This window comes from Osmia lignaria, chromosome 12 (assembly GCF_051020975.1).
Source record: "Osmia lignaria lignaria isolate PbOS001 chromosome 12, iyOsmLign1, whole genome shotgun sequence".
In the NCBI taxonomy this organism is placed as follows: Eukaryota; Metazoa; Arthropoda; class Insecta; order Hymenoptera; family Megachilidae; genus Osmia; species Osmia lignaria.
The window spans coordinates 3,511,188-3,529,834 of record NC_135043.1 but is presented as its reverse complement, the minus strand read 5'-3'; the positions used below and the strand labels follow the sequence as shown (position 1 = coordinate 3,529,834).

At 35.4% G+C, this 18,647-nt stretch overlaps 1 protein-coding gene across 1 annotated transcript; it reads left to right on the top strand.

Moving 5' to 3' along the window:
• Positions 1-520: 520 nt before the first annotated feature.
• Positions 521-15,978, top strand: faf (ubiquitin carboxyl-terminal hydrolase-like faf). Its single transcript, XM_034320926.2, has 27 exons — positions 521-634; positions 1,974-2,186; positions 2,292-2,556; positions 2,638-2,863; positions 2,940-3,074; positions 3,153-3,309; positions 3,384-3,707; positions 3,796-4,053; positions 4,135-5,037; positions 5,112-5,446; positions 5,518-5,761; positions 5,838-5,975; positions 6,058-6,324; positions 6,408-8,167; positions 8,255-8,428; positions 8,496-8,637; positions 8,727-9,031; positions 9,099-9,349; positions 9,423-9,598; positions 9,681-9,877; positions 9,957-10,084; positions 10,852-11,018; positions 11,092-11,357; positions 11,441-11,676; positions 11,757-11,956; positions 12,031-12,305; positions 12,388-15,978. The coding sequence occupies exons 2-27, from the start codon at positions 2,121-2,123 to the stop codon at positions 12,563-12,565; spliced, it is 7,773 nt and encodes a 2,590-aa protein (XP_034176817.1). The 5' UTR covers positions 521-634; positions 1,974-2,120; the 3' UTR covers positions 12,566-15,978.
• Positions 15,979-18,647: the final 2,669 nt, after the last annotated feature.

Genomic DNA, 18,647 nt, shown 5'->3' with positions numbered 1-18,647 from the left:
TAACATTTGCGATTATCAATATTATGTACAGATGTATGAAATTCATTGAAATAAATTGCTAAAAAATGTTGACAATGATTGTTTACGATATGTATCCTCTGCATTACTTTTGAAATAAAATTGATATCGATTAATCGATTGATTTAAATTACAAGTCTGTGATTTAAATTGATTTGAAATACTCTTTTAAAAATATCATTTTATGATGCTAGAAAGCTAAATTGTCAAAAATATTATAATGAAAAAGATTATTGGGGAAGCAATAGGGCGTTAAAGAAAAATTATATACATATATTATACTATTAAAGTTTTCATAGAACATGAAAAACCGAAATGTGTTAAGGGAATAGAATTAGAAGTGAAGTATTTATCATACATGTTCTTGGAAAAAAAGAACACTTTAGACTAAAAGAAATGAATGAAAGGTTTAAAAAGGGTGTATCATTGAAATTGCCCGATGGATGAAAACGAATAAAGAGTACTGAGTGAACATAGTGTTAAATACCGTGGTCGTTTTAACTCGAGAACGACAGTAGCGCCGTAAGGATAGTCCGTGTTTACAGATTCACCAGTGAGTTCTATAACGTCACGTCAAAAAGTGCAACAAATTTCTACTACCGTTTACTATGTAAAGGTGCGTTTTTTCCTTTATACAAGTTTGACGCAATAGTTAGTGATAATAGAAATCTTTTGCGTGTTACTGTACGTTGTCAGCCAGCCGGTTGTTTCGTCTCAAAGCAAAATTTAAAAGGTTTTCTTTAATACGGTAGTGCTAATCGTTAGGATGGTCGCCATTTTGTCCGGAGGTGGCCCGGTTGAGTGAACGGGGCGAAAATAGTTGCTCCCTGGACACCGAGGATCGTTGAAATTACATAGGTACCGGTTGCGTGGAATCTTTTCACCTACATTTTGTCAGCGAAAGAAATCTGACACTCATAAAGGAGGTGTGCGTGTACCAAAAAAAAAAAAAAAAAAATTGAGATTCAGTTTCGTCGCCGCTCCGACGTTAGTCCTTTGTAAGCACGCCGTACACGTATTTTCGCGTAATTCCAAGCTAATTTAACGACGATCTCTCGCGAAATTCTTTGATCAACAATGCTTTTCTGTCAACTAAAAGCGGGTCTGGGTTAGTCGCCTCCAAATTAGAATTTTTGACGGTTGACAGTTCGGTACGTTTGACGATACACCCGTGAAATAAAAAGAGGTGGCGAGAGAAAGAGATCGAAAGGAGTGAGAAAGAGATAGAAGAATAATTCGCGACATGACATCGTACCTTTCATGAATTGCGAAATTCCAAAAAAATATATATATAAATCCTTAGATATGATTATTAATTTCGTACTGGTTTTCTGCGGCTCAAGTGAACTATTATCGTTTATGAAAGAATTGTTCTCGTTGGTCAGTACAAACGATTGGAATTTGTCGGCTGAAACCTTAGCAAAATCATGCTGTCATGCGATTTACCGAATGTGGGAGATGTTTCTTATTATCTATGTTTTCCTGTATACTTCGTTAAATTCATTTTCTTGTTGTTCAGCTATGAAATATTGACGCTACCGGTGTTCCTCGAGATCAGCTCGAATTACATAGGACTTGTCTTACGGACTTTTTCACCGTTCTAATTTTCCATTCAAGTCATCTTCAAAACGTTTTTTTTATTCTCTACGTTTTAATATAGTTTCGGTTTTTCGTATAAATATTTGTGTAACATTGAGTTAGCAGTTACAGTTAATTTATTATTAATACACGAATAATAGGTGACTAAATATTTAATAGATATAAACCTGTTACAAAAATGCTTTACAAGTATATACATATATCCTGAAACATATACTGGTAGATTTATATCTACTGTTATTACATTACAGTATTATATTTAGTTGGAACTAAAAATTGTCTTTGATCTTTTCATATTTTTGGAGGAAATTGTAAAAATCTTAATTCATCGTGGAATTTTAATTACTTTGTTTCAGATAATGTAGGTATAGTTTATTCAAACAAGGCCTTTAGGGTATAATTATATTTAATGTCAGTGAATGAGTTGGATGATTGTTATTGGTGGTGTGATTATCGGACCAAAAGGTATTGAGACAATTGGAATATAGCAAAGAGCACACAAAATGACGATCGCCACAAGAGGCCAAGGAGTAGGCATAGACCCTCCTGACAGCCAACAAAGTACACAGGTATGTAAGATTACACAGGGGTAGAAGATTGTACTTCATCGTTGAACTATTTTTCTACATAAAAAGTTTGTATTTGCTTTTAATTTATTTCGTTTTACACAACAGATGCACAGTCCACCTGGTCCGCAACAGTTAGTTGACACAATGTCAGGACTTCAACTCACGGAGAATGTGGTACAAACAGATTGCACCAATGATACATTAACTACAGTAGAGGATAGTAATCAGCTTCACGGGGAGCCTGATTTTCCTATTGCAAAACTGAATATGCTTCATGAAAAAATATCTAGTCCACGATGGGTTGTACCAGTTCTACCAGATCAAGAGTTAGAGTGCCTGTTACAAGCCAGTATCGATCTTTGTAAAAAAGGTTGTTACACAAAATGAGCAATTTTAAATTTATAGCCGATAATATTGAAATAAGTGTAACATGGATATATACTTTATCTAGGAATTGATGTACAAAGTGAAGCATGTCAACGCTTTTTTCGTGAAGGACTCACAATTTCTTTTACCAAAATATTGACTGATGATGCAGTAAATAGTTGGAAATTAAATATTCATAACTGTATTAATGCAAATTGTGAGCGGTTAGTGGAACTATGTGTCTTGAAATTAGACGAGGACTGGTTTCCTCTTCTTGATTTGCTGGCAATGGTTTTTAATCCTAGTAACAAGTGAGTTAAATGTTCTTTTATATAATAGCAAGTATATTTTGTCTCCGTCAGATTAATTTATGAAATTCTGTTTCAGATTTCACACATTTAATGCTGCAAGAGTTTCAGAAACTGTTCCCCCTGGCAGTGATATTCCCGATGAAGAACTTTATGCACGGCCACCTGCTGATTCAAGAAGTCCTCGTGGTTGGCTAGTGGATCTTATAAATAGGTCGATGAATAATATTAACCAGTTTTTGATAATTCTATTTTCAGCATACAACATATTAAAGTTTTCTCTTTGTTGTAGGTTTGGAAGTCTTAACGGATTTGAAATTCTGCTCTCTAGATTTCAGAGCGGTCGAAATTTAACAGTACCAGTTATTTATGCGTTGATTAGACCTTTTGGTTTGTGTTACGAATTGCTTACTGTTCACACAATAGTTAAATATCTGATGCCTATCGTGGTAAGTATTTTGTAATTAAATTAAATATCAACCTCATCTAGATCAATGGCATCGCTACATATTTCAATATACAGGAAATGGTGTCTGTAATTTTGAATAATTTGACCGATGAGGAATTAAAAAAGGAAGCGAAAAATGAATCAAAAAATGATGCGATATCAGCCATAATCAAAGCCTGCAAATGTTTGGTATCACGAGTACCGCATCAAGATGAAATGATTAAAAATTTGGGAATTCTGAGATTGAAAATGATTTTAAGACTTCTACAAATTTCTTCGTTTAACGGGAAAATGAATGCATTAAATGAAGTGAATAAAGTGATTACCACTGTTAGTTTTTATCAGCATCGAAACGCGATTGTTGAGGAAGAAGAATGGCTTACCGCAGAATGTATGGCTGTAAGTAAAACATTTATTAATCCTTATATGATTTCAAATTTAATTTCATAACAAATACTAAGTGTACGAAATGGTTCCGGTTGTTTAGAAATGGATAAAAGAAAATGGAGTATTAGAAATCGTCTTAAGAGATTCGTTACATCAACCTCAGTATGTTGAAAAGTTAGAAAAGATTTTACGTTTCATTATAAAAGAACGAGCATTAACTTTGGAAGATTTGGACGCTGTTTGGGCGGCACAAGCTGGAAAACACGAAGCAATTGTAAAAAATGTTCATGACCTACTTGCTAAACTTGCTTGGGATTTTAGTCCTGAACAACTTGACCATCTGTTTGAATGCTTTCAGGTGTTTATTATTATCCAATTATAGTTCTTTTAATTACAATTATTATTACGCATAATTTAATCGAAATGTACCTTATTTCAGATGAGTTGGAAGACTGCTAATAAAAAACAAAGAGAAAAGTTATTAGAATTAATTCGGAGACTAGCAGAAGACGATAAGGATGGAGTAATGGCACATAAGGTGTTAACTCTTTTTTGGAATTTGGCTCATTCCGATGAGGTGCCTACAGAAATAATGGATCAAGCTTTAAGCGCTCATGTAAAAATCCTTGATTATTCGTGTTCACAAGAAAGAGATGCTCAGAAGACAATTTGGTTGGACAAATGTGTGGAAGAACTAAAAAATGGCGATAAGTGGGCTTTACCTGCGTTAAAACAAATTCGAGAGATATGTTGCCTTTACGAACCAAATCCACACATTTCGTGTCACAATCAACGGAATCATCATTACAGACAAGATGTTATAGAACGACTTCAATCACAACATTCGGCAGTAATTTTAGTGACCAATAGTTTAACAAATTATATGAATAAAATGAGACAATTAGTTAAAGAAAATCCAGACATTGATGCGAATACTTATATGCCCGATGGTCGTTATAACCATATTATGCAGGTGCAAGAAAGGCTTAATTTCTTACGTTTCTTGTTGAAAGATGGTCAACTTTGGTTATGCGCCGACCAAGCTGAACAAATTTGGCAGTGTTTAGCAGAACAAGGTGTATTTGTCTCCGACCGTGAAGCATGTTTCAAGTGGTTCTCTAAATTAATGGGAGATGAACCAGATCTTGATCCGGCGATAAATAAAGATTTTTTCCAAAATAATATACTCCAACTAGATCCAACATTACTCACAGAAAGTGGTATCAAATGTTACGAACGATTTTTCAAAGCTGTTAATTCGAAGGAGGGTAAATTAAAACTGAAGAAGGGTACATTTCTTATGGATGACGTTGACCTAATTGGTACAGATTACTTGTGGCGAGTAAGTGATGTTTAATATTAATCGTATCGAGTTGAACAGAGTGGTATAATTGCTCATTGTGTATGTTCGTGCAGGTCGTAACTAACAGTCCTGAAGAGATTGCAAATCGGGCCATAGAACTATTAAAAGAAGTAAACACTAATTTAGGGCCACGACTACAGTCATCAGTTTTGGCATTTCATGTAACATATATTGGGGAATGCATGGACAGATTAAAGGCACATTATGACACTGTGTCGGTTTTAAGTAGAGTATACCTCGAAGGTAAAGAGGAACGTGAAGAACAAGTGTCAAATAAGATTAAAATAGAAGCTATGAAAATGTGTCGTGTCATGAAAGTGTTACAGGAATACATAAACGAATGTGACACTGCATTTCCAGGAGAACGAAAAATATTGCCATTGCATAGGTATAGTTATTTATATTATTAACGAAAGAATATTTTTCCCTCATAAATATGTTCATCCTATTTGATTACAGAGCAGCTCGTGGGAAGCATCTGTCTCTTATACTTCGTTTTGCAAACCCTGCAAATCGTAGTGTAGATGACATAGATATATTTACCCATACTAACGACACCTTGGGATCATTAAGACGACAAATATTGCGCAGAATTAAAGCAAATGAATCAAATGTAAAAATTGACTTATTTCTTAATGGAGAATCCTTAGAGCCAGCAGATGACAGAAAACTTCTTTCTCAACCACCCTTCAGGGACAAAATGGTATTTATTTAATGGCGCTAAGCTGTATTGAAATGTACCATGTAACATGATCTAAAAAAATTACTCTCTTATACAGCTGTTATCTGCAAAGTTGGGCCAAGTAAACAGCAATATGCCAAGTTCACCGGATAGTAGTTCAGATAGTTCCGCTAGTTCTCCGCATCACCCATATGATGGGCCAAATGTAGAAGCAGAAAATAACCTACCGGGTGTGGTATGTTAACATTTCGCTTATAACGTACATATAATGAAATAAAAAATGAATCTACGAATCTGTAACCTTACGTTTGTTACAGGTTATGTCCCAAAGATCGCAATACGCTACGTTTTTCTTTCAATTGGCAGATCTTGGATGCACTCTTCAACACGCGCAATTACGTGATGGTGCACGAAATCTTCTACAATTGGTGCCACCGGATACTCTCACTGTATCACGGTTACAGTGGTTATTTGGTCATTGTAAAGATGACACCTTGGATAATGCTCTTTGTAATGATCAAAACACTACAGTAGATGCTTTATTTTTTACTGCAAGTCCTAGCCAAGTTTTATACAATTTAGAGGTAAACTTTCTTTAATATATTTCTGATTGTTTATTGTAATTTCAGAATCAGACGATACAAGAATTAATTTATTCATATTTTAGGTTTTATATAGTTTGTTAATGCCAGCATTAGACCCGATGTCGGAAAGAGCGTTTGAATTTCAGTGCAATTTTATCAAGAGCGGTGAAGCTGGTGTTATTCTGGAGATGTTAACGAAAAATAAATTTTTACCAAACGCGGATGAAACCACGAAACGTGCAGCGTATTTGACCGTGTTGAAATTATGCAAACTTTTACTGACTATAGTTGGTAACGTAATGGCTTGCGTAATGGACGAAGTACAACAAGCTGGAATATCTGAGAATCACGATAACCATACTCATAACAATCGTGGTCCAGTGGCAGTTTTAAAACAGGCATTACAAAGTGTACCAAATCAAAACACGGAATATATGTTGAGAAGCGTGGCAGCGAAATTAGCTCAACATTTAGCGCGTCGAATGTTGTGCGGAGGAACGGAATCAGACAAATGTCGGCATCTTTTTATGCAGGCCCTTTCCTGGGAGCTACCGAATGTAGCTACTATTCGTGCCATAATTAGGCTAGCATGGGCGGCATCCACAGGCAATTTGAACAACATAAACGCGTCCGCCGAGACGCTTCACGTGCTTCACGAGACAAAGGAAAAGGAAACGTCAAATAATCCGGACAATAATGACGTACTAGTATGTAAGGAGGCACTGGAAATTTTGACAATCGCCTTGGTATTGAATCCGACCGCGTTAGAATCATTATCAAGGGACAATATGTGGCACACGTTTTTGATAGACCTTGTACTTCTAAGTACGTCGAGAGTGATTCGAATGGCCGCGGCTGAACAATTTTTTTTTATATCGACGTGGTACAGCAATGGTCATCAGCCATTGTTATTCGCAATAACGTTGCTATTCAATGTTCTAAACACCACTGTTATGGAACACGCGAAACAGAGTCACGAGTACTTTCAACTTTTGTGTAGATTATTAAATTATGCACACATGTCCGGATGCCCACTTTTAACAGCCGAAACATTGTTGAACATCGAGATAGCTTGGTTGAAGAAAGTGCGAGACAACGTTAAAGAAACTGGAGAAAGTCAAGTTGACGAGGCTGTCCTCGAAGGGCATCTTGGCCTTACTAAAGAGCTATTGGCTTTTTTACCTCCGAGTAAAAAGTATGAACTTGGTTCCGATGAGAAACACGGGGCAAATTTAATCAAAGAATTGGTCGAAGATTTTGTATTTCCTGCATCGCGTCTTATGCTGCAACTTCGTAGCACTGGAGAGCTAAGTGCCACGCAAGCGAGCCCAGTATGCACGACTCCTCAATCAACTAGTGCGGCATTTGATTTACTTGTAGGTCTTTGTGTAGGCTGTGTACCTAACATGAAACTTCTAGTCACAATGCTCACTGATATGTTCTACTCTGAGAGAGACGAACCGCTGGTAGAATGGGATTATTTACCACCGGTTGGGCTTAGGCCATTAAAAGGGTTTGTAGGTCTGAAAAATGCAGGCGCGACTTGCTACATGAACTCAGTATTACAACAATTGTACATGGTTGAAAGTATAAGAATCGGGCTACTAGCCGCGGAAGGTGCAGCGACAGATTTAAACGAAGATTTCTCTGGCGAGGAAAGAATCGAAGGTGAACAAACGATAGAGGCGAACGATAACGATACAAACGAGGAGAAATGCGGAGCGGATGAGTCTAGAAAAGAGTATAATATTGGTATTTTGAAACAAGTTCAAGCTATCTTTGGTCATTTAGCTTATAGCAAATTGCAATATTACATACCCAGAGGACTTTGGAAACATTTTAAGTAAGTAAAATTTTGAATTTCTCAATTAAATGACGTGTACAGATAGATTAATTGTACTTATCAATGTTTCATTGATTGACATTGTAGACTTCAAGGCGAACCTGTAAATCTTAGAGAGCAACAGGATGCGGTAGAATTTTTTATGAGCTTGGTGGAAAGCTTAGATGAGGCATTGAAAGCCTTAGGGCATGAACAGATAATGAGCAAAATTCTCGGTGGTTCATATAGTGACCAGAAAATCTGCAAAGGTTGCCCTCATAGGTACCTTCTTAATTCTTACATTCTCCTTTTTTCGGTAAACTGTAATACCGCATTACATTATCTTCAGATATTCCAAGGAAGAGCCGTTCAGTTTGATAAGTGTGGATATCAGAAATCACAGCAACTTACTGGATTCTCTTGAACAATATGTGAAAGGAGAATTGCTGGAAGGTGCAGACGCTTATCATTGCGACAAATGTAATAAAAAGGTACAATTGAGAAGTATTTAGATTTTTATACAAATGAACCGTGCAAATTATATCCAAAGAATAATGCCACAGAGAATTATTTTCTTCAGGTTGTGACGGTAAAGCGATTATGTGTAAAGAAGTTACCACCTGTTTTAGCGATACAATTAAAAAGATTCGAATACGATTATGAAAGAGTTTGTGCTATAAAATTTAATGATTACTTTGAATTTCCAAGAGATTTGGATATGGAACCTTATACTGTTTCGGGACTTGCTAAATTGGAGGGAGAAGTTATAGACTGTGATTATGAAGAATCAGTGAAAGGAACTTGTACTAAATATCAATTAACTGGTATTGTAGTACACAGTGGTCAAGCTAGCGGTGGTCATTACTATTCTTATATTTTGCATAGGTAATTAAAAGATTTACAGTTAACAATTATTTGTACGGATAAGTTAATTGTAATGTACATTCGTTAGGCAAAGTGATGGCACTGCTAAATGGTACAAGTTCGATGACGGCGATGTTACGGAATGTAAAATGGAAGAAGAGGAAGAAATGAAGTCTCAGTGTTTTGGTGGTGATTATTTAGGAGAAGTATTTGACCACATGCTCAAACGAATGAGTTACCGCAAACAGAAACGATGGTGGAATGCTTATATGTTGTTTTATACCAGATTAGATGTAGAGGATAATTCCCTAATGAAAAGTGTTAACGAGTTATCATTGTGTAAGTATTGTTTAGATGTACTTACTGAGAAAAATGTACTCGTTTATTATAATAAAAATCATTTCATTTTCAGATACGAAACTAGGAGTTATGAAAATGCCCCCAGCTATCGAATACAGTGTCAGAAAGCAAAACATAAAGTTTATGCATAATCGAAATCAATTTAGCGCAGAATACTTTCAATTTATCAAGAAACTTGTATCTTGTAATCCTCATAATATTAACAGACAAAATATGAACGAGAAACTTGTAAGTTTATATCAAATCAGATTTTTGCTTAACGTTATTTATCAAGAGTTACAATAATTTTTCCAAATTATTATTATTGTAGAGCCCTGAACAAGAAGAACTCGCGATGCTGTCTGTACAATTGTCGTCGAGATTTCTATTCTACACGGGTTTCCATACTAAAAAGACATTGCGTGGTAATGCAACGGATTGGTACGATATTGTGTGCCATCATTTGCGCAGTAGTAAATCAGTACGGTCTTGGTTTGCTCATAACGTCTTATTTAATCATCCGCATAGGTACCACGTTTTCTTGAGTACATATGCATGAGTATAGGAAATCTTGATACTTAACGAAAAATTAATTCATTGTCTTTAGATTTTGCGAGTACCTTTTGAGCTGTCCCAGTACAGAAGTTCGAACAGCTTTTCTCAAAATTTTGGTATTTCTTGCACACGTTTCCCTGCAGGATGGCCCATGTGTGCCGCCTAGTCTAAACGCACCAAGTACGTTTTACAATTATATTTGAAAGGAAATAGGTTACGTTAAATCCAATACGTTAGCCGACCTCCATGGTCCCAGCAAATTTTTACCCCATGGAATCCATAGAATAGGCCGCCAAGATGATCTGTACCAAGTTTTATCCAAATCGATTAATGGGAACATGGTCAAAATGGCGGCCAAAGTTGACCCTTTTAACACGGGGCTCTATGAGGAGTGGTCGAAATCGTGCTTTCGGTATCCCAGTTTCCGGATATGTTAAACTAGACGATAATACCTTTCAAATGAGCTCGCGAGTATCAAAATCGTCAAACGGGAACTTGGTAAAAATCCGCTGAGTAGTTTGGTCAGAAATCGACTTTGAAGATTTTCTTCACTTTTTTACAACGGGTTTTGACCAAATTCCCATTTTACGATTTTGATGTTCATGGGCTCATTTGAAAGGTATTATCGTCTAGTTTAACATATCCGGAAACTAGGATGTCGAAAGCACGATTTCGACCACTCCTCATAGAGCCCCGTGTTAAAAGGGTCAACTTTGGCCGCTATTTTGACCATGTTCCCATTAATCGATTTGGATAAAACATGGTACAGATCATCTTGGCGGCCTATTTTATGGATTCCATGGGGTAAAAATTTGCCATAGGGGACCATAGGGGTCGGCTAACGTATTGGATAGCTATTTCCTTTCATTTAATGCATATCTTATAAAAATCAAAGATTGATATGACGATTAATCATATATACAAATGTTCTTTTTCTATATTTTCAGCCATACTTTTGGATCCAACTGCCACGCTTAGTGATCATTTATTGCACGCTGTTCTTTCTTTACTTCACCGTGAAATATCAGATCATGGCCGTCATCTATCACATTATTTCTCTGTGTTCCACACGTACGCGTCGCTCGGTCTTGCCGAAAAGGCTCAATTGCTTAAGGTAACTATCATTTTACATATGGGTTATAAATAATATTTAGATTGTAAATTGTATCCGTTATTTCTTACCGTAGTTAAATGTTCCGGTTACGTTTATGTTGGTCGCAATTGACGAAGGACCCGGCCCTACAATAAAGTATCACTATCCCGAGCTAACTAAATTGCATCAAGTAGTTAGTATGCTGATACGTTGCTGTGACGTATCATCGAAAGCACATTCGAGTCATGCACAGTCAGGAGTAGCGCCTTTACCAAATCCATATGGTGACCCAGCATGTCAAAACGAATATCTGATGCCTATTCAACCGCTGGCAGCAGATATTCTTTTTGTTAAAAACAGGTAACGTTTATTTAACAAATATGATTAAAGTAAGAAAAAAAAAAAAGAAACATAATGAGATAATTCATCATTTTTGTCCATAGTTACATGAAGAAACTAATTGAAGACGCTGATGTTAACGTTACCGAGGACATAGTGAAATTACTTCAATATTGTTGTTGGGAAAATCCACAATTATCACGAACTGTTCTCAGTGAATTATTATGGCAAATTGGATATGCTTTTACTCACGAGTTGAAACATCATACGGATTTACTACTCGCCATGCTTCTAATGGAAGATTCGTGGCAGACGCATCGTGTTCACAATGCACTTAAAGGTACGAATGAATTAAACTTAAAATTCGTTTAAATATTTTAAGGGGATGACATTTTTCAATCAATTATAAAACAATTATAGGCGTTCCAGAAGAGAGAGAAGGTTTATTCGAAATAATACAGAGAAGTAAACATCATTACCAAAAAAGAGCCTATCAATGCATTAAATGCATGGTGCAGTTGTTTAACAAGTGCAGACTTGCACACGAACTTCTGCATCACAGCCCTGAATTGAAGAGGAAATGGATACATGCCATTGAGTGGCTTCACGAAGAACTCAAGGTATAAAATAATAATATCAACGATTATACAAAAACGAGGCTCGCATAATGTACAACGTTAATTATATTTTTCAGAGACCATATGCATCAACGGCTCCATATACTCATGCGTATAGCAACTGGTCTCCCCCAGCTCAGTCTAATGATTCCACGAATGGATACATTTTGGAGCGAAGTAACAGCGCGAAGAAAACATTAGAGAGGGCATTTGAACTTTACCCCGACGATGAACAAGAAATGGAAGAGGATACGAGCGAAGATTGTGCCGAGGAAGCTGATAAAGCTGAGAAAGTCGAGAAATATCAATCACAAAAAGGATCGAGACGTAATTTAATATGGGGATCTATAGGGTGAGATTTTCTAGATTATTTGGAATAATTTAATGTTGCAGCTACGATTATTTTAATACCTATTGTTCGTTGGTCTTTCCAGTTATCCTGACGTTACTGTAATACAACAAGTGCAAGAGGAACAACAAGTTAGAACTCAGCCTAGACCGTCCCCGGTTCACAGCCCTCTATTCACCCAGGTCACGTTCTTTCCACAAGCTCCTGACTTAGATAGTCCACAGAACTGTGAGTCATCGCAAAATACCAGCCAGGATCCATAATGAACGCTACATACTGACGTTCTACCAAGTTGCTGCCCCGGTGAAAACGTTTCAATGTACGCCGATGTCACTGCGCCAGCAGCTTGGTGTCGAACGATTGAGACATCTGTACAGATAAAACTCGCAGATTTGTTCTTTTTTTTTTTGCAACTGGTATTCACGAACTTGCATTTTCAATCTGTCAGTTTTACCGTGGACAGTTACTTTCGTAAGTGATACGAGTGGTATAGCCATTTGCACCATTGAGAAAAAAAAAGAACGATGTTAAAACAACAACAGGCGATTACTAAATAAGAACAGAATTTCTATGTATTGATCGAGGCAAGCAATTCATGTCACGGTTTCTTCTTACTCCTAACGTTCGTGCATTCTTTGTTTTATTATTATTATTATTATTATTATTATTATCATTATTACTATTATTATTATTATTATTATTCTCTTTTTGCATCTATATAATTATTTGGGCTTTCGAATTTGAAGAAGGACGTTCTGGTAAGAAGAGAATCCTTCGAAGAAACTTGAAGAAACGCTAAGAATATTACTTGCCCCGATTAAAGCATACGAATTCGAGTGTAAGAATACGATAAGATTGTAAAAATGTATAGCGAATAGTGTTATGGAATCCCGTCTCTGCCGAATGGAAAACAAAGGTATAAAAAGAAAAAAAAGAACATAATTCCCGTATGTCTATGTAAATTTGTTACTAATAAAAAGTTAAAAAATGAAACTTTCTAACGACCGAAAGATAAGGCTATAAAGAAAAGAAAAATAATAATACAGTAGCTTCAGATTGAATTGGAAAATAAATAGTTCAAATATTTACTATGCATCTATGAATATGACTATTTTAGTCTTTCAAGACGAATGAAACGAAAAGAATTTTTTTCTTGTACTTAATCTCGAGCATCAAAACGAAAAAAAAAAAAAAAGAAAAAAGAAAGAAAGAAAAAGAAGAAGAATCGCTTCTTTATGCAGTGATTTGCACTGTTTAAGGATTCAACATACACCAATGATGCCTCCCATTGTGCTTTCTTTTAGTTCATCCAATTTGAGAGAGAAAAAGAAAAGAGTTGTGCCTTCGATATCGTGCGACTCCGTTTATAATTTTTAGGTAGATGTTTAGGAATCTAGTTGTTGCTTCGAATTTGATTGCTTATAGGTTTTTTCTGTTACGTTTTGATTATCCGTGTGAAACTGTAAGAAAGAATTTGATGAAATTATGCGAGATCCAAGTACGTGGTGCAGAGACATTTAAAAAGAAATTACGAATAGAAAACACTCCAGCTAACGACGGGATATTTCTAAGTTTAATATGCGGCAGATAGTCAGGATAGTCAGCCCTATTTTTTTTTTCCTTCAAGTAATAAGGAGTCGCGGTGCCGCGAGAAAGAAAATAAGCCTTGTTCGAAGTCCAAATTTTTACAAAAGAGAAAAATAAATAAAAGGAATTGAAGAAAGCGTGACGGTAGCGACACAAAAGGGTATGGAAACAAAAAAAAAAAAATAATAATCACTAATTTGTATCGTTCTAAGATACGATCAATCGTTGAAATGAAAAGAGCTGTGGTCTTTTCGTCTGTAATGTGTAAAGTAATTCATAATTTTCAGTGTCGGTAAGAAAGGAACTATTTTTATTAGTTGTGCTGCTCGTTCTACGAGTATAAAAGAAGAAATACGAGAATTAACGAACAGGAAACCGAACGAACCATTCTTTTTTTTTTTTTTTTTTTTAAATTTATGAACTGGCCATAGCTTTTGATTTATTAAATAACATGTGTTATATATATAGATATTATATAAATAATACTAAAGAGAGGAGTAAAGAGAGAAATAAAGAAGTCACGTAAATAAATGGAGAATGCGAAGCGAACCGTGTGTGTATACATATAGGAATTCGTGGGGGGAAAAAAAAGTAATGAGAAAAAACCAACGACTATGTCAAGACACCAGGAAGTAAACGACATATTGATTATTGTTCGTATTTATCAAATATCCACGTTAAACAGTGTACCAAATTATATAATAGCTACTCTATCGATTAAAATAATAATAATATTAATAATAATAATAATGGTACCTAATCTTACTCAGACATGTACATACGCAACTGCTTTTTATATGTGATAAAAAAAAAAAGTTATTATATTCCTATTATACATTGAGGTTAGTAAACGCTATTGTAAATCCTGGTTTTTTGTACACAGACTGTATGCTAAGTTCTAATTCTTTTGTTAACGGAAGAGAATTGTAGTCTATAATTATTTAATAATTTAATTATATCGGTAAAAAAAGTAAGCGTAAAACACGTCTTGTATGATATACATATATATGAACAACTTGATTACTTTCAAAAAATCAATATCACATTTTAACCCATTAATTCCCAAATATCGAAAATATATTATTTTCAAGATAGACGTTCTATTAACAGGCAGAGCTGTCTAACGATAAGAGTTATAGGGGTCTGAGGCAGATATCAATATTCTTGAAAATATTTAATCAGAAATCTTGAAATCTATTCTAATAAACCTATTAAGTAACTATTGATACGTAACACGCGTAATCTTATATTTCTCATTTATTGTAAAGTTTTATGATAAATATAGCAAAGCGTAAAACGGCTTTTCAAAAGAAAAATTTGTTATTAATAAATGTGAAATTTATTTTTCGATAAATAAAATATTATAGTAGAATTGTAAAAGGTTCAGCCGTTTTAAAAATCCTTATTTTTCAGAATAATATACTATTACAATATTTAAGAGATAATCTCTAACCGCGGACAGCAACTGCCCGGTTGCCCTATGCTAGGGGCAGCTCTGTTAACACGATAACTGCCGCTCACGCGACATCGCGTGCGCGATCGTCGACACTAAGGCAAATAAATATTTATTTATAATACTAAAATAAAAATTTATGAAACTGGTTATTAATGGGTTAAGTGGTCGAACTTCGAATGTTTTGTGTCCATGTATCTGATTGCTATAGCATTCGTGTATTATTATTATTTTTTTCTTCTATTCTTTTCTTTCGTTTCCTATTTTTTCGTTTATTCTTTCGAACGACCGATGATGATGGAAGGTATACATATATAGAAGAGGACACGAAATGTCACACAGCCAGCACATGGTTCTAATTGAACGATATAAAACAAACCTATTCGAATTATCGTGATTTCATCGAACTTGTCGCGTGCACTATACCAATTATGCTATCACGAATATGTGTGCTATAAAGTGACAGATCCACGAGAGTCGATCAACATCCGCAGCCATCTTCATTGGGGCGATAATAGCAAAATTTAAACGCGTTCGATTTTTGTAATAAATTAACAACTAAAAAGCGTCTCTTTTTGCGAAGAGCATCTGAAAGAAAATATTTACGAAAAAAAAAAAAAAAAAAGAAAAGAACAACGAGGAATCAAGGAACATCACGAGTCAAAAATCAAAGGCAAATGCATGTGAGGAAGGAAATAAAAGTATATCTACAGCTGTACAGTTTAATATGCTTAGAAAAGCGATGCGAGAAAATTAGGAAAAGAAAAAAATATATAATTCGAATCTTACGCGGTGAACTTTCTCGAAACGTGAAAAAAAAAGAGGCACCCCCTCGTCGATGTTCGTTTAGTTTTTAGTTGTAAACGGTAATTTTATGTACTAACTCGATCGACGCTCTAGTCAGTAAAATAAAATAAAGGAGATTAACGAACCTCGTTCGATTTAGTAGCGTATCTCTCGAAAGTTCTCTCTCTTTCTCTCTCTTCTTTTTTTTTTTTAAACAACGATCCTTTGTTTCTATCGCAAATATGAAAGTATCGAATGCAATTGAAAATTGACGTTTCTGTAACAAAATTTTCCAACGAAATTAATAATTTTAATATTTCGCAGCAAAAACATACACGTGCGATATCGAAATACCCTTGGCGCTGTTATTCGACCAGTTTTTCTTTAATGTTTCAACGTAATCTTGACCTTTTCGTACAGATATTCCATTTTTTTTATCAAATCGGTCGTTTATAGATTAAAATCGTCAGATTAACAATTTACTAGTATCGTAAAACCTTGAAAATGAGATTACACTTTTCCCTATGTTATTTCAAAATCTAATTAAGGAATACCTTCTTTCCGTTTGATGAAATGTTCTTAAAAGATTTGTCGCTTAAGATTGTAATATTTGTAAGAAATGAGCAATTTTCACCGCGACGATCAGCGTGTTAACGAAGCGAACGGTTCCATTTCCTCGATGATGTCGCGTTGAAGAATCAATAAAATCGCGTTATTCGTCGACGTCAAAATGATGAAAGAGCCGTGATCGTAAGGAAACTTAGTTTTTAGATAAGAAAGAGTTATGTAAAGCTGAGAGAAACCGTGGCTCCAATGTCTGGAAAAATTTTCTATCTACCACTCGTCCAACGAATGTCCATCGAACTTGATAAAAGAAATAATAATAAAAAAAAAAAGGAGAAATGATTACAAATTTCGCCAGACATGTCTAAAAGTTATTGATATCAAGCCAATCGGACTTTCCAGCTGAAAGATCCTGTAAAAATTGTGTATATCTGTTGTTCTTTGCTGTTTGTGAATTTTCGTTTGTTGCGTAATAGAATTGGAATTTTTTATTTTATTTATTATTATTTTTTTCAATACACGGTTATTATCGTTTGATTGAGTTCAAGAGCGAGAGCAAGAGAGACAAATTTTTTGCAACGAGACTCTGCAATTACTTTTATCGTATGATATACAAGTTCAACCGACAGTGCGACGACCATAAATGCGTCGAATTTCAAAGAGAATCATTTGTAACAAACCTATTATAAAATTGATCACTTTTTCTGTATTTGAAACAAAAAATAAAATGTATCCGTATCTCCATTGAAGACACGAAAGAAAATTGGAATGTCGAGTGGAAAGTACACAAAGTAGTAGATAAATTTTTTTTTTTTATCATATGAATTTGTAAAAATCAAAATTGCTTTATTTTTCTCTAAGGACAATCGAGTCAAGGAGAGGACAGTATTGTATATCACCGAAATAGTCATAGATCATTTAATTTTTTGCTGTCCTACATTAGGACGAATCCAAGTAACAAGTTTCTTGATAACGATGTTTTCTTACCTGGACCTCGGGAAGAAGAAATTTTAAACAAATATTCTTCTTCCTTTTTTTTTTACTAGCTACGAGTGGCAAGATAATATTCGCAGGACGAATATATTTAAAAGAATGTTCTTCGAGGCTGCTTTCAGTATGTTACCGTATGTATTTCAAGGAGCTGCGTCGTGAATTGAAAAAGAAAGAAAGATTGAGGTTAGTCCAATATTCTAAACGTAGACGAGTCAACCAACGACGCAGCTTCTTCCACTGTTCACAAGATAATAAATATCACGAACACTGTGTACGTGTGGTATGTGTGTTTTTTGCTGTAACACTGTCGTCATTGTTCACTTGCATTCGCCTATGGTTCTTATATTACCACCCAGGACGCACCGCACGCGTCCTATACTGATACAATACACGACGCACCGTGTGCGTCCTATGCTGATACCCAACACGACGCACCATGTGCGTCCTGCGAGAAAACCGACATTAGTCAACAATTAAAAAGATAAGATCGTACGAAAGTAAAAATGTGTTAAAATTGAAATTGACATTGAAATTACACGTATGAATAACCAGAAGAAATGAAATGTATGTACCGACTCCTGTGGATCTTATCAGATCTCTTAAGCCGGTCGAGACCCGTGCTTTTTCCTACCTGAACAACGCCTGAAACAGGACGATCTAGCTAGTTCTTGGTCGCGTGCTGTTAAAATTGCTTTCATATCAGGCCGAGATAAATCACCGTGCGTTGATACCCTTGAACTCATGGTGCTTCAACAGATTGTGCCTCGCTGCTTAGAGACACGGCTTAACCGAGCCTTTCTCGTTATTCATCCGTTCGAAGCGTGAAACGATTGCGAATAGATCGATGGATGATAACGATCTCTTGAGTCAGCCCGTCGTTCCCTTATCTAATTACAACAGAAGTCTGCGAACTTCGAACTTCTCCGTATCCCCCCTCCCCAATTGCAGAACAATCGCGTTCG